The sequence below is a fragment of the Juglans regia genome, chromosome 16 (assembly GCF_001411555.2).
Source record: "Juglans regia cultivar Chandler chromosome 16, Walnut 2.0, whole genome shotgun sequence".
Lineage (NCBI taxonomy): Eukaryota > Viridiplantae > Streptophyta > Magnoliopsida > Fagales > Juglandaceae > Juglans > Juglans regia.
Window position 1 is genome coordinate 19,458,396 of NC_049916.1, and position 12,809 is coordinate 19,471,204.

Below are 12,809 nucleotides of genomic sequence, written 5' to 3' on the forward strand. Positions count from 1 at the left end.
ATAAAATTATTTTCAGTGTAAAGTAGATCTAACGTATCATGTGAAGTTACGTCAGTTTGTAAATTTACTTTTATTAACTTTTTTTTGTTTGTCTATAGCATCTCTCATATTATATTAGAAGTTATAATGTTTGTCACAATGTGTAAGCTGATATGAACGTAATATAAAATAAAAAGATTATGGTTTAATAATATAGGAGATGAAAATTCACCTCATTTCCTCTTGTGAATTTTTAATTTACAATGTGATTTTTTTTTATTTGAAATATAATTTTCTCACATTGTTATGAAAACAGATTTACTAGTGAGTATGAAAATTTGATGAAGTTTCTAGTTAAGTCATGTATGTGATTATAAGAACAAATGAATGGAATAATGTTACTAGGTTCAATGAATTGAATATTTTCACACAAGTTTTCCGATACCTTTGAGAATTTTTAAGGATGATTTTTTTTTTTTTTTTTGGGTTTGTTGTAAAAGGTGGGATGCGTAAGAATATGCTTAGATTGGTAAAATAACGATGGTTGGGAAGAAAATTGTGGTTGTATATGTTTTATTTGAAAAGATAAATGTTATATATAGTCTTGAAATGTGTAGTCTTTATGTATTATTTTTTTATGTAAATTTTAGATTTATTTATTTAAAAAAAAAATATATATATATATATAATATATTTTAAGACTATAAATATCATTTTTCATGATTTTTATACAAATAATCTTCATTAAAATGTATAACAAAAAAAGAAAAAGTGATATGCAAAGCAATCGCTATCTCAAGTTCTCAACGGTGGAGGTTTCAAAAAAAAAAGTTCTCAACGGTGGAGAAAAGAAGAAGGGGGAAGAAAAGAAAAAGAAAAAGAAAAAGTAAATAAATAAACTAAACCAAAGAATTTATATAAATACATGACGTACATACAGTTCATGGCGCGTAGCAGTAGCGAGTTGGCATTTGGCAATAGGGCGCAGATCAGAAGAAGCATCGGTTGAAATTGATTGAGACAGAAGAGACTGGGAGGGGTAATATAATAGTAATCAGATTCATTTTCTAGCTGATCGAGGGCGGTCACCGTCAGTTTTCGCCTCTTTCTTCTCCTATAAACTTTTTTGTTTTTAATTTTAGTGGTGGATTGGGTATACAAGATCCTCCGGCTTCTGAAGCTCGTTTAGGACCTCACAGGTCAGGGATCTCGTACCGTATTTATTTACTTGTTTGGTTTCCTTTGGTTATACATAACCCTAGCTCCGATTGCTTGCTCAGTTGCTTTTCAACTTGAAGGTGCTTGGCGCGTCTATCCTTGTAAATTTAGGGGAGATTTTCGATTTTCGATTATCGATCTAGGGTTTTTTTGTGGGTTATTCGATGGGAATCGGGCTTGCGACTTTATTTATTAATTTTTTAAAATATGCTGCGTTATCTAATCTTGGGTTTTAGTTTCTTGATTTCCATTAAATCGTTCCTTTTTCCCCATCGGAAAAGTTTTGTGATTTGGGGTTCATTTGCCGTTCGATTTAATCAATATGTTCTTAGCCAAGTCTCAGTTGCCAATATTTGTGGGGTTTGGAAACATAGTTTTCCAAGTTGGAACTAGTTGGTTGGATTTTCTCAACCTTTTTTCTTTCATGTATTTTTGAAGGATTATTTTGTACAGTGTGGCTTATAAACCCCCAATGCACTGTTATGGTTGCAAACTTGTTAGATGGTTGCTCTTGCGCCTCTTTGCACACCCATATGCACGGTAATTACTAAGTTGTGTTGTTTGGGTTAAATTTATAGGCGCTGAGGATGTCTACTCCATCACGTAAGAGACTGATGAGGGATTTTAAGAGGTTGCAGCAAGATCCTCCTGCGGGCATCAGTGGTGCTCCTCAAGACAACAACATAATGCTTTGGAATGCCGTTATCTTTGGGTATCTTCCTCGTTAAATTGTCTTTTTGCCTTTGTTTCAATTTATTTTCTTTTTTCTTTCTGTGTCGTGTTTTTTTTTTTTTTATGAACGTTCTGTATGAGTATAGATCTACTAAATATGTTCTTATAACCTCTCCTTTGGTTGAATTGCAGGCCTGATGACACTCCATGGGATGGAGGTAAAGTAAAGTTAATTATTTTGCCTAATTAAGATCTAAATGACTTCATATCATGTTTGGACAGGCTTTTCTTCTTTTCTTATGGAACTATTCAGCTACATGGGGCATGTTCAATGGTCCTATTGTTTGATACTGATGAATCAAACAATAATTTGATCTTTCTTATGCATGTGATTGATTTCCTACTGCGTTTAGTATGGTATTGGTAGCTTGCTAGCTTCCGAGTTATGCTATTATTGAGAAGATTTTTCTTGTAATGAATAAAGAGCATGCGTGATTGCATACTTCCTGTGTACTTGGGCAATGCCTATTTCATTCTCACTAATAAATTTACTTTAACTTATATGACATAAAAGACCATACGTGATTTTCTTGACATGGTGCAATCACATTCATTGGTTATGTTTGGCTCACTACACTGCTTTATGCTAATGGTGAATTCATTGGTTGTGTTTCTGTTCATTGTGCTACATTATGTGTGTACCCGAAGGTGGGTGTGGGAAAAAACTTCAAATTTGTGTTTCAGTTATGCTAATTGTTTTTAGGTGTGTACTTTGAGAATTCTTCATTTGTAGTTGCCAACATTCAAGGTTGCTATATTGCTTGTACTGTTTTTATTTAGTATTCTATGTTCATAATGCCATCGTTGAGTCCTTCAGGTACGTTTAAATTGACGCTTCAGTTTACTGAGGATTACCCAAACAAGCCACCAACAGTTCGCTTTGTCTCTCGAATGTTCCATCCTAATAGTAAGTTGACAAACTGAGTTTTAACATGTTTCATATTCTTGATATGCTTGCTGTTTGCTTTGAATGTATAAATTTCTATAAAATGTGTGCAATGATTACAATTTCGTCATTGTACCTCTTTATTCTTTTCATTTTGTCTGTCTTTTTTTCTTTTTCCCCATAGATAGATACAGATGAGTTTTCTGGCTTTGTGTCACTAATTCCTGCTTCTCTGTGGTGATTTATCTTCATTAGTGATTTTTTTATAGGTAAAATTAAGAATTGAATACTTTTAGGATTCATGTTTCTTGTATATCTCTGGCTTTTCATTTCTAATGTCTGTCAGACTGCTATGTAATAATATTAGTCATCTAGGCTGAGTGCAAAACCAGGTCATTGTGGTCATGAAGTATCTTTTCTTATCTTTCTTTATATTATAAGTTGTTGGACGGATTCAACCTCTAAATTTATGTGAAGTTGTGAACTTAGTACCCATCACCATCACTTGTCCAATTCTGCATGAACTGGGCTTCTTTGTTTTTGCTTTTCAATTGTTTAAGTAACTTTAAAATGGTTAGGGAAGTCGTGTTCATGAAAAACTTTAAAATGCCTGGTGCAGGTTTTTTTTTGGGCATTGATTTCAGCCATTTATTGATCTATGTTCCTCTTTCATCTTGATTTCTCTTCAGTCTATGCGGATGGAAGCATATGTTTGGACATTTTACAAAATCAATGGAGCCCTATATACGATGTTGCAGCCATACTTACCTCGATTCAGGTATTGAATCATTTTCAGTAATCTGTGAACCTCATCTTTCATTGTACGTCTAGAATTTTCAGTGTCAGCGGGTCATTAGTTGTGATTGTACAGATTTCAGATGTCAGGCATGAATAACAGCTTAACATTTTCATATATGCAAAATGCTGTGATCATTTTACTTTTGATCCATGGATGCTTGTTTCCGAGTCCCTGTCCCCTCCCCATTCATCTCTATTTTCTCACTGATGTATTTAACTGTCTTTTCAGACCCAAAGTTTTTCTTCTATTACATGTACATCGCCACTGATTTCCCTCACTTGTCTCAGGCTATGTTTGGTTGTTGAAATCAACTCAACTCATCTCAAATCAATTATTGATATGACTTACTACTTTTTCAACTTTTCATAAAAAAGTTAAATACATTCAACCTACTTCATACATTCAAATACATCTCAGTGGGACTCACAAAACACTACTATTCACAGATCAACTCAGATCATCTAATACCATCTCAACATCCAAATGCAGCCAGTGTCTGAAATGTTGGCCCGTCTTTTATTCATGTGCCTACCCTAATGTTCCGCATGTGTTTGTGGAGCCAATATACATGTATACAAGCAAAATGCTGTTACAGGGATATTACTTCAAACTCCACATCATGGCTTGAGTCATGATCGGTTTCAGTAGTCTCAAATGTGATGTATCTGCATTGAAGACCGAGGATGGCTCCCTCTTTCTCAAGTCATCAAACGAGTTAAAAGATATCTTTGTTTGAGTCATCTACAAATTTGTGAAGGGAAAGGAACTTGTGAAATCTAACTTTTCCGGTACTCAACTGTTTCTGATTTCACTAGTTCTTGTGTAGTCTGGAGTCGTTGATCCTCTTGATAATTACATGATCATATATGCATATATGTAGAAGAAAAAAGTTGTGCTCTTTACCCCCTTTCTTTCTTTTTATGGCATAAACATAAATACATGCTTGCATGCGTATTCATATATGCACATTGATAGAATATGCAATGACCTATCTGTATGCCATAGAAAGAACTGCACGGATATTGAATTCATGGATAAACATGTTTGCTATGGTTGATCCTCTCTTGGCTTTGATTTGGGGGCCTGATTGGTACCCGCATCTCTACTTTTCTCCTATTTAGAAAAAAAATTTATAATTGTGATTGTGGATGCTTTGGTTTTGTTGATTTTCCAGTATGTCTCATCTTATTTTAAAACGATCTACATTTTCTGGTTGCAGTCATTGCTCTGTGACCCAAACCCAAATTCTCCTGCAAATTCAGAAGCTGCACGGATGTTCAGCGAGAACAAACGTGAATATAATAGAAGAGTGCGTGAGATCGTTGAGCAGAGTTGGACTGCTGATTAGCTATGGTTGTTAGGTGCTTCGGAACTTCAAACAATAGTCCAATGGCCTGTTTAAATAACTGTGGGACTCGACCCTTGTGTTGTGAACTCGACTTGATTACCCAATATGTTTGCTTGGCTTATGTTTTTTCGGCTTTTCCCAGAATGTTTCTCGGATATGATACATTACATTTTCCTTGACATATAAAATTCCTTGTCATTGTGTCTCATTCTTGAACTGAGGGAAACAAAACTATTACTAATCGTAGTTGAGTTGGAACTTGAAGAAATATAAGAGTTTGGCAGCAAAATATGATACATAAGCTAAGCTTAGGGTGACAGATTGGTGACAAAATATGAGCAAACAGTACGTCTACGAATGTGGGGCAAGGGCAGTTCTATTTACATTTATTCATATGGCTGAATGGTAGCGCAAAGACCAATGACATGGTGGCAGTTCTTTATTTTAAATTTTAACCCTGGAAAATCTGGCATTTTACATCTGTGTACTTAGGTTTCCGCTGCTAGTCCATCCTTCTTGAACTTGGATTGAGTATTGCAAATTCCAAAGAACGTCTTCTATTGAAGGGCGCTTGCTTGAATCTTTGGAGAGGCAATTGAGGGTGATTTCAACTGCGGTTTTGAGTGATTGATATGCAAAAGATCCTTGAATGGATGGATCGACTGCAGCCCGTAATTCTGAGGCTGATTCTGCCAAGCCATCCTCTAGCTGTGAAGAGAACAAGCAATATGAAAAAAGCTTAAGCCAATGATTTCCAGGTTACCTTACCTTCTTTAAGTAGGATATGTTCCTATTCATCTGAAAGCACTTGGGACTTGACAAAATTGATGAATAATTTAGCTGTAAGAGTACCTGATGTTTTAGGTCATTCACCTCACTGGCTGATGTGATCAGTTTTCCGGTTATAACCTCAAGCAGGATGACACCCAACTGATAAATATCTTGTTTTTCTGCAGTTCCAGTGCTGCATGTGCATAGCTCTTGTAAGATTTTTACATTGGTGCTTTGTTATAACAGTTCAAAGGAGGAATAATACCTGCTGAGATGGTTGTCCTGTCCACTGAGAATGCTCTCTGTATCTACCTGCAAAATTTAATTATGAAAATAGAAAAATGTTATATGCTATACCCTTATCCTACTGTATCGATGCTATTAAAGAAAACATAAGTTGATTTAATGACTGATGAGTAATGTTATGTCAATATGGTGAAATGAGTGTAATATGTAGCATAATTCATGTAAGATTTGTAATGATTGAAAAGGGTTTCATCCATTTCAACCTTAGATAGCAAGGGAATGTTATAGCTGCTAATTTTTGCGGCGAGGCTTTTATCCAACAAAACGTTCTCGATCTTTAACTTGTTTCCAAATATACCGGGTGCAATCCCCGTGTGCAGGAACTGCACACCTCTCGCTACGCCAATGGTGATTGCCATTCTCTGTGGCCATTTCAGCATCTCCTTCTTTCTCCAATCTGCCAAATCCAATTTATAATGAAGTTCAATGAGAACTTAAAAGTTTGTTAAGAAAACAGAACTGAGTGGGTTTGCTGCTGACTTTACCATTGAGATAATTCCTCAGTGATCCGTTTGGGACGTGTTCAAAAACAATAAAAGCAGTGCTAACTGTATTGGGGCGGTCTTGATTAGTGGCAATGCAGTGTCCAAGGATGCTGACCAAATGCCTATGCCTCAGCTGGGATAGCACTTCAATGTGCTGCATCAAGCTCTGTGGCAAAATCTTTTGCTTTAACTTCAGGCACTTCACCAGGATCACTGAACCATCTCTTAGCCAGCCTTTGTAGAGCTGTAACCAACAAAGTAAATGCTGTCAGATGGAAGAGAGCTCATGACTTTTGTGGGTTCCATCACATTATGATATTCCTGATATACTAATCCGACAAACAGTTAGAATCAAATAATGCTTTACCTGTCCTTGACATTCTTCCCTCATCAAATTTGATGGGTCGAAGTTATTTGTCAAATCTTCAATCTCCTCCATTGTGAAAACACGATATGGTGGGAGCCCCAGTGCTGCTAACCTCATTGTCTGGGGTACACGTCCTTTAAAAAAAACCCAATTCATTCATCACTTTCATGAGCCGTATAGCATTAGAAAGATCTTAAATCACCTCTTAAATGGTTCAAAGCACTTAAATTTAACAGAAAAAATGAAAAAATACTGCCATACTTGCATCAATGTTTGATATTGGCGTGCCACGGACAGACATTTTATCTCCTACAGATCTGTCAAATTTGTTATCTTCATCTCTCCTCCCAGCTGCCCTTCGAACAATGACCAAAATCAGCAATCCAAGAATTCCGGCAATGGCCACGACACCTCCAATGATACCGAGTACTAGGCCTAGCTTGATGCTGGATTTCTGCTCCTTACTTCTGATTGGAGGCTTAACAGCCAATGCTTCTCTGTGGCAAAATGTAAATGGATGCTGGTAATTTGAGTTCCCTCCAGACAAACAGTTCCATGAGTAGAGTACAGTACGATTTGAAGACTTTGATACCAGGCAAGGTGGTAGTTTTCCTATCAAAAGGTTGTTTGAAATGTCTACAAGCTCAAGCTCATCATTGCATGGTATGTTCACAGGAAGAGCCCCGGTTAGTTGATTTTCTGACAAACTGAGATTCTGAATTGAGGGCAGAGAGAACAGAGAAGATGGGATTGGTCCCTGAAATTTATTGGAAGAGATGTCAAAGTGCCGGAGCTGAGCAAAGTTCATGACTTTTGAGGGAATCTGAGATCTGAAGGAATTGTTGCTCAATATGATTGTTACAAGATTGTTGCCCAGTGAGGGAAACTCCGGTCCAAGATGGTTGTCACCCAAATTCAGCTCTTGAAGAGCCACGAGACTTTCAAGATCTGGAACACTCCCATTGAACAAATTATCTGCCAAAACAACACTTCTCAGACTTTTCAACGAAGCAACTGATGAAGGAATCTCTCCATAGAGAAAATTCGAGCTAATATTTAGCACTTCAAGAGACCAGAACCGTTTGATCTTGGCTGGTAAAGGACCCCACAAGCCCAAGGAAACAAGTGACAACACTTCCAAGTTTGAAAGCTTTGTTAGAACAGTGAAGAAAGGATCAATGGAGAACCTTTCAGACAGAGTTTGCTGAGAAACAGCAAATTCCCCAGAACCAGGTTTTGGGCTGTGAGAAGGGGAGCTTTTGTTTCCGACGATAGACAATTCAGTTAGGTGATTGTTTGAGCAGACAATCCTGAGAGAAGGTGAGGGAGGGAGGAAACAGAAATTGGTCCAATTTGTCCACCCCTGAAGAGCTTCAGGGTACTCAAGGAGCTTCTGAACTTGGAAAAGAACTCGGGTTTCGCTTCGAGTCAGCTGTGCAATTGAAATGGGAGCAAGCATGGCAAGAATGAGTGCATGATAGAAGAAACGGAAAGATACCCAGAAAATCTCCATTCTTTGGGCAAAGCTAAGCTTCAAAGTTGAAATTCCAATCCTAGAGCAAGAGAAACTGATTGGGGTCATCATCCAAATGATGTAACTCTAACATATAAAGAACCATAACATTTATGGTAAAGTTGAATGGGCTTTATCTCAAAGTAATGTAAAGCAGAAATAATTTCAGGAAAAGTGGGGGCAAAAGCATCATTGCTTAGTTGTACAAACACTACGAGGAAAATTTTTTCTTGGGAAAGTTGGAGGCCAATATTTATTATTTAACGACGAGAGAAAGAGTTTAAAGTTAAACCAAAAATAAAAATGTCAAAAGAGAAGGATAAAACGATATTTGTGGACAGAATCAGAGAAAAAGACAACGGATTTAAAGAGAAACAACCATGAAAACGCACCAGTGGACTGACACAGTGCACAGAAAAGAGAACTCAAAAAGCTAGACTAGTCGAGGCAAGGCAGCTCGCATTCGCTGCGGAGACGAACACATAAAAGAGGATGACTCATGCTACTGCACAGTAGTGGAATGAGTAAGTACAGTGAAATAATGAAATGCATAAATGCATGTTTTCATGAGTAAGTACAGTGAAATAATGAAATGCATAAATGCATGTTTTCATTTCAAAAATAAGTTAGATATATTATTAATAAATTATTATTATTTTTTATATAAATTTCGTATTTATTTATTTTTTAAATAATTACATGATATTTACTATTGAACTTTCATTTTTCAAAGAGAGTTGGTATTCGATTCGTGATTTTAATCTTTAAAATTTTTAAAAATATGTAACTTTTTAATTTTTGACTAATCACTTAACATTTAAAATTTACATTAAATTAGTCATCACATTTTCTATGATAATAAAATATTATTATTTATATTTCTTTAATTAATTTATATTTTTTAATTAATTTATATTTTATTTTCATAATCTTCAATAACTTTTAACAATCCAATAATTTATAATATAATAATCTCATATATAGATAGATAATAAAATCTCATATATAAATAAAAATTTCATTTATACAATTAATAAAAATCTTATATCTATAATATAATAATCTCAAAATATAATAAATAACAAAAAAAATTACATGATTATAAGCATATAACAAAATAACAGCTCAACGGTCTACATGTGGCAAAAATTTCTGTCCAAATATAATAAAACAATATATTTAGACTTGCTATATTATATTTTATATTTGTAAAGAATTATAAAATTACTGTAATTTATATTTTAAATGAAATCAATTTATCTAATTTAATATAGACTAAATGTGAATTATATTAACTAAATTTGAAATGAAAAAGGCAGCCAATCCTATAAGACAGCTAAACGGAAGTTGCTCTGCACCGACAGATAATTGATTTGGATATAAAATATAATACTAAAAACAAAGTATTGAAAGTGCCAAAGTCAGCATGGCTCTGCCTCTGACTTTCATGTCCGGAAACAAGGGGAGGCCGAGAGCAGCCTCGCTGTTGCCCACGTTCATTCGGGTAGAGCCGCGAGTATCCCAAAGTGACGCCCCCGCCTCCGAGGCACGTGACGTTCGTGGGGAGGATAGCTGTCCTTAGAGCACTCTCATTGGAATGGCTAAATTAAAGTACTTTTTAATGAATGTAAGATGAATTTAACTTTTAACTATTCCATTTTTATAAATCTCCACATTGGAATAGCCATTTTTTCATTATATGACAATAAAATAATATAAGATGAATTTAATTTTGACTATTCACATCAAATTTCCAAATTGAATTATTCATTTATTCATTATATAGTAATGAGTAATTAATAATTTTGAAAATTTTTTAATTTTTTTAATTATAAATTTATTTTATTTTATCATATTTTACTATTTATAATATTATATATTAATTTGTAATTGTATTCTAATTATATTTTTTCAATTGTCATTTAAAATAAAGAGATAAATAATTAATATTAAAAGGAGAGAGAAATAAATAATATAAAAAAGATTTGATGAATGAATAGTGTGTTCCAAATTTGAAAATTAGTTTGGATATTACTGTATATATTTGGAATATAGCTAATTCAATGTGAGCAATTTATTGACCTAATAGCTAAATTCTCATTGGATTTAGCTTTTAGCTAATCCAATAAGAATGCTCTTAGTGTTAATGTCCGCGAGGGGTACACAAATTGAAGTATATGGCCAACTAGGATGCCCCACGTGGATGTGAAATTAATAACTTGTTTAAAAATAAATCTTATTTTAAAATTTTTATCTTATTATCAAACATAATTTAAATATAAAATTTTAAAACTAATCATTACAATTTTTTAAAATTAATAATTATAATTTTTTCAAAATTTTAAATAAAAAATAAAAAAAATATAATTTTTGTTACAGTGGGTGTGTCGGTGAGAGTTGTCCTTTTAAAAGGCATTGCAAAGCTGTCTCACGCAACACGTATTCGTTATACCTAACCTCCTTTCCTTACCCCACTTTCTGTTTTTACTTTTCCCTTCTTAATTATAAGTCGGTATCTTGATATTGATATAAAGTAAATTTATAATTCGTGACATGATTTAAATATTAAACTTATTTTATAATAAAAATAATATATCTTATATTTTTATTTATTTCGAGATTTATTATGATTATTAAAAAAATATAATACTAATAACCAATAAACATACTTACAATGCGTCATGCCCTATTCACATCATACATGGTTTGCATACAATTTATTTTTATTTTTATTTTTATCAACACAAAAGAAAAGTGAAACCAAATCATGAAAATATGTATAGTTATTAATACATGAGGCATAAGATCACAGGATCAAACACATGAAAATTGTTTATAATATAATAGAGATTCTAAAATTAATTGATAGGCAAATACATGAGATGCCTTGAAAACAATGCCTTTGTCTTGCAATTAATATTGTATAATAAGTACAAATTAGTCGTCTTCATAGCTGGTCCATATCTAACTAGTGGCATAGCTAGGATCATGCCCAATATATATATATATATATATATATATATATATATATATATTTATAGCTAGAAGTTGTTAGAGGGTATTTTAAAATTCATTTTACAGCTTGATGATCAAGATTCATATTAAATCATGTTGTGTGGTCAGGGGGGCCTAATTAATTTCAACATGTATTCCAGCTTATTGATCTAAATATTAGCTGAATTTTGACGTGAATTAGAAAGATAAATATGCATGCATGGTCTTAATTAACGTAGTACCATCGATCGATCGGAATATTGGTATTTTCAATGGAAAAAATCTAATTGTAAGTGATTCTGCATTCTAATATGTGCATCTATTCAATATGATTGGTCAGAAAGTAGATTTGATTGCATTCAATACTAATTTGAATTTAAAATATGAAAATAACAATATTAATATATAATTTGGTACGCAAACTTACTAGTACATAGTAAAACTCTTTTCGATGCCACCAACTTATATTATATTAGGAAAATGATAGGGATCCCATCCACCGCTAGAAGCTCCGATTCTTTTATTTTTATTTTTTAGTGATTAAGAAAGTATTATTTAATAATATTATGATTTTTTTTTAAAAAAATCATAATATTATTAAATAATACTTTCTTAATCACTAAAGATGAAAAAAAAAGATAAAATCTAAAAAAAAAAAAAATAAGAGCGGGACCTCAGCGGGAGATTCAGTATTTCCCTTATTAAAAATGCAGGTAGAACTGTTGCACCAAACGCCTCTGGTTGCTGCTTGTCGTACAGTGAATGCAATAAAGACCAGAAAATGACAATGGAACAATTCATATATTAATAAAATATATATTGTCCAATTCATTCCAAACTAATTTCTATATATAATAATTTTGTCATTTTCCAGTACTGTATGGGAATACATATATGTGTGTACGTACGTGTTTGATGAGTCATGATGGATGTGTGTGCTAATGAAGTATATATTATTGGCCATTACTCGACTGATGTCGACTTTATTGCATGGGTACGTATCCAGTCATTATCAATGGTAATTTAGATCCAATTTCACATTCTAAATCAGTACTACCTACTACTACTACTACTGTCAATTTCCATGCATTCCTATCTTTTTATTATTCACACACACACCCATATATATATAATCTCTTAACACTACAAGAAAATTACTTATTTGTGACTATTTAATTCCAACGAAATGATTATTTACAGTCAAAATGAGACTGTTTTGATCACAAATAACTTTTTCACCGCAATTAAATGGCCACAAAAACTTATTTTTCTTGTAGTGTAATTCTTTTTCTTTCTGTCTTGATATTTCCTCTTCGATCGGATCATTGACTCAATATTATTAATTGGCCACTTGATCTCTGAGAGACAGCTAGAACATTGATTAGAAGTAATATACTATAAAAAAAAAACG

The 12,809-nt window shown here is 33.4% G+C and overlaps 2 protein-coding genes across 4 annotated transcripts; one reads left to right on the forward strand and one right to left on the reverse strand.

Moving 5' to 3' along the window:
• Positions 1–793: 793 nt before the first annotated feature.
• LOC108989809 (ubiquitin-conjugating enzyme E2 2-like) lies at positions 794–5,170 on the forward strand. Of its 3 annotated transcripts, none has more exons than XM_018963559.2 (7): positions 794–1,018; positions 1,122–1,178; positions 1,776–1,909; positions 2,062–2,087; positions 2,747–2,836; positions 3,505–3,593; positions 4,834–5,170. In XM_018963559.2, exons 3-7 carry the CDS (start codon positions 1,785–1,787, stop codon positions 4,960–4,962), a joined length of 459 nt encoding a protein of 152 aa, XP_018819104.1. In that variant the 5' UTR covers positions 794–1,018; positions 1,122–1,178; positions 1,776–1,784; the 3' UTR covers positions 4,963–5,170. The 3 variants fall into 3 exon arrangements, with proteins under 3 accessions (XP_018819104.1, XP_018819105.1, XP_018819103.1); XM_018963560.2 differs by having other exon boundaries at positions 896–1,018; positions 1,122–1,277; XM_018963558.2 differs by lacking the exon at positions 794–1,018 and having other exon boundaries at positions 1,032–1,178.
• LOC108989808 (probable LRR receptor-like serine/threonine-protein kinase At1g14390) lies at positions 4,980–8,708 on the reverse strand. The gene is made up of 7 exons (XM_018963557.2): positions 7,153–8,708; positions 6,892–7,025; positions 6,525–6,768; positions 6,243–6,436; positions 5,999–6,045; positions 5,815–5,926; positions 4,980–5,670 (listed from the first exon to the last, which is right to left on the reverse strand). Exons 1-7 carry the CDS (start codon positions 8,474–8,476, stop codon positions 5,437–5,439), a joined length of 2,289 nt encoding a protein of 762 aa, XP_018819102.1. The 5' UTR covers positions 8,477–8,708; the 3' UTR covers positions 4,980–5,436.
• Between the last annotated feature and the right edge of the window lie 4,101 nt (positions 8,709–12,809).

Bases quoted from the DNA above. Each gene is read 5' to 3' on its own strand.
- LOC108989809 (XM_018963559.2), top strand. From the start codon at position 1,785: ATGTCTACTCCATCACGTAAGAGACTGATGAGGGATTTTAAGAGGTTG. The intron at 2,088-2,746 runs GTAAAGTAAAGT...TGAGTCCTTCAG, and splicing joins TGACACTCCATGGGATGGAG to GTACGTTTAAATTGACGCTT. The intron at 3,594-4,833 runs GTATTGAATCAT...TTCTGGTTGCAG, and splicing joins CCATACTTACCTCGATTCAG to TCATTGCTCTGTGACCCAAA.
- LOC108989808 (XM_018963557.2), bottom strand. From the start codon at position 8,476: ATGATGACCCCAATCAGTTTCTCTTGCTCTAGGATTGGAATTTCAACT. The intron at 6,437-6,524 runs GTAAAGTCAGCA...TGGATTTGGCAG, and splicing joins ACTGAGGAATTATCTCAATG to ATTGGAGAAAGAAGGAGATG. The intron at 6,046-6,242 runs GTTGAAATGGAT...TAAATTTTGCAG, and splicing joins ACATTCCCTTGCTATCTAAG to GTAGATACAGAGAGCATTCT.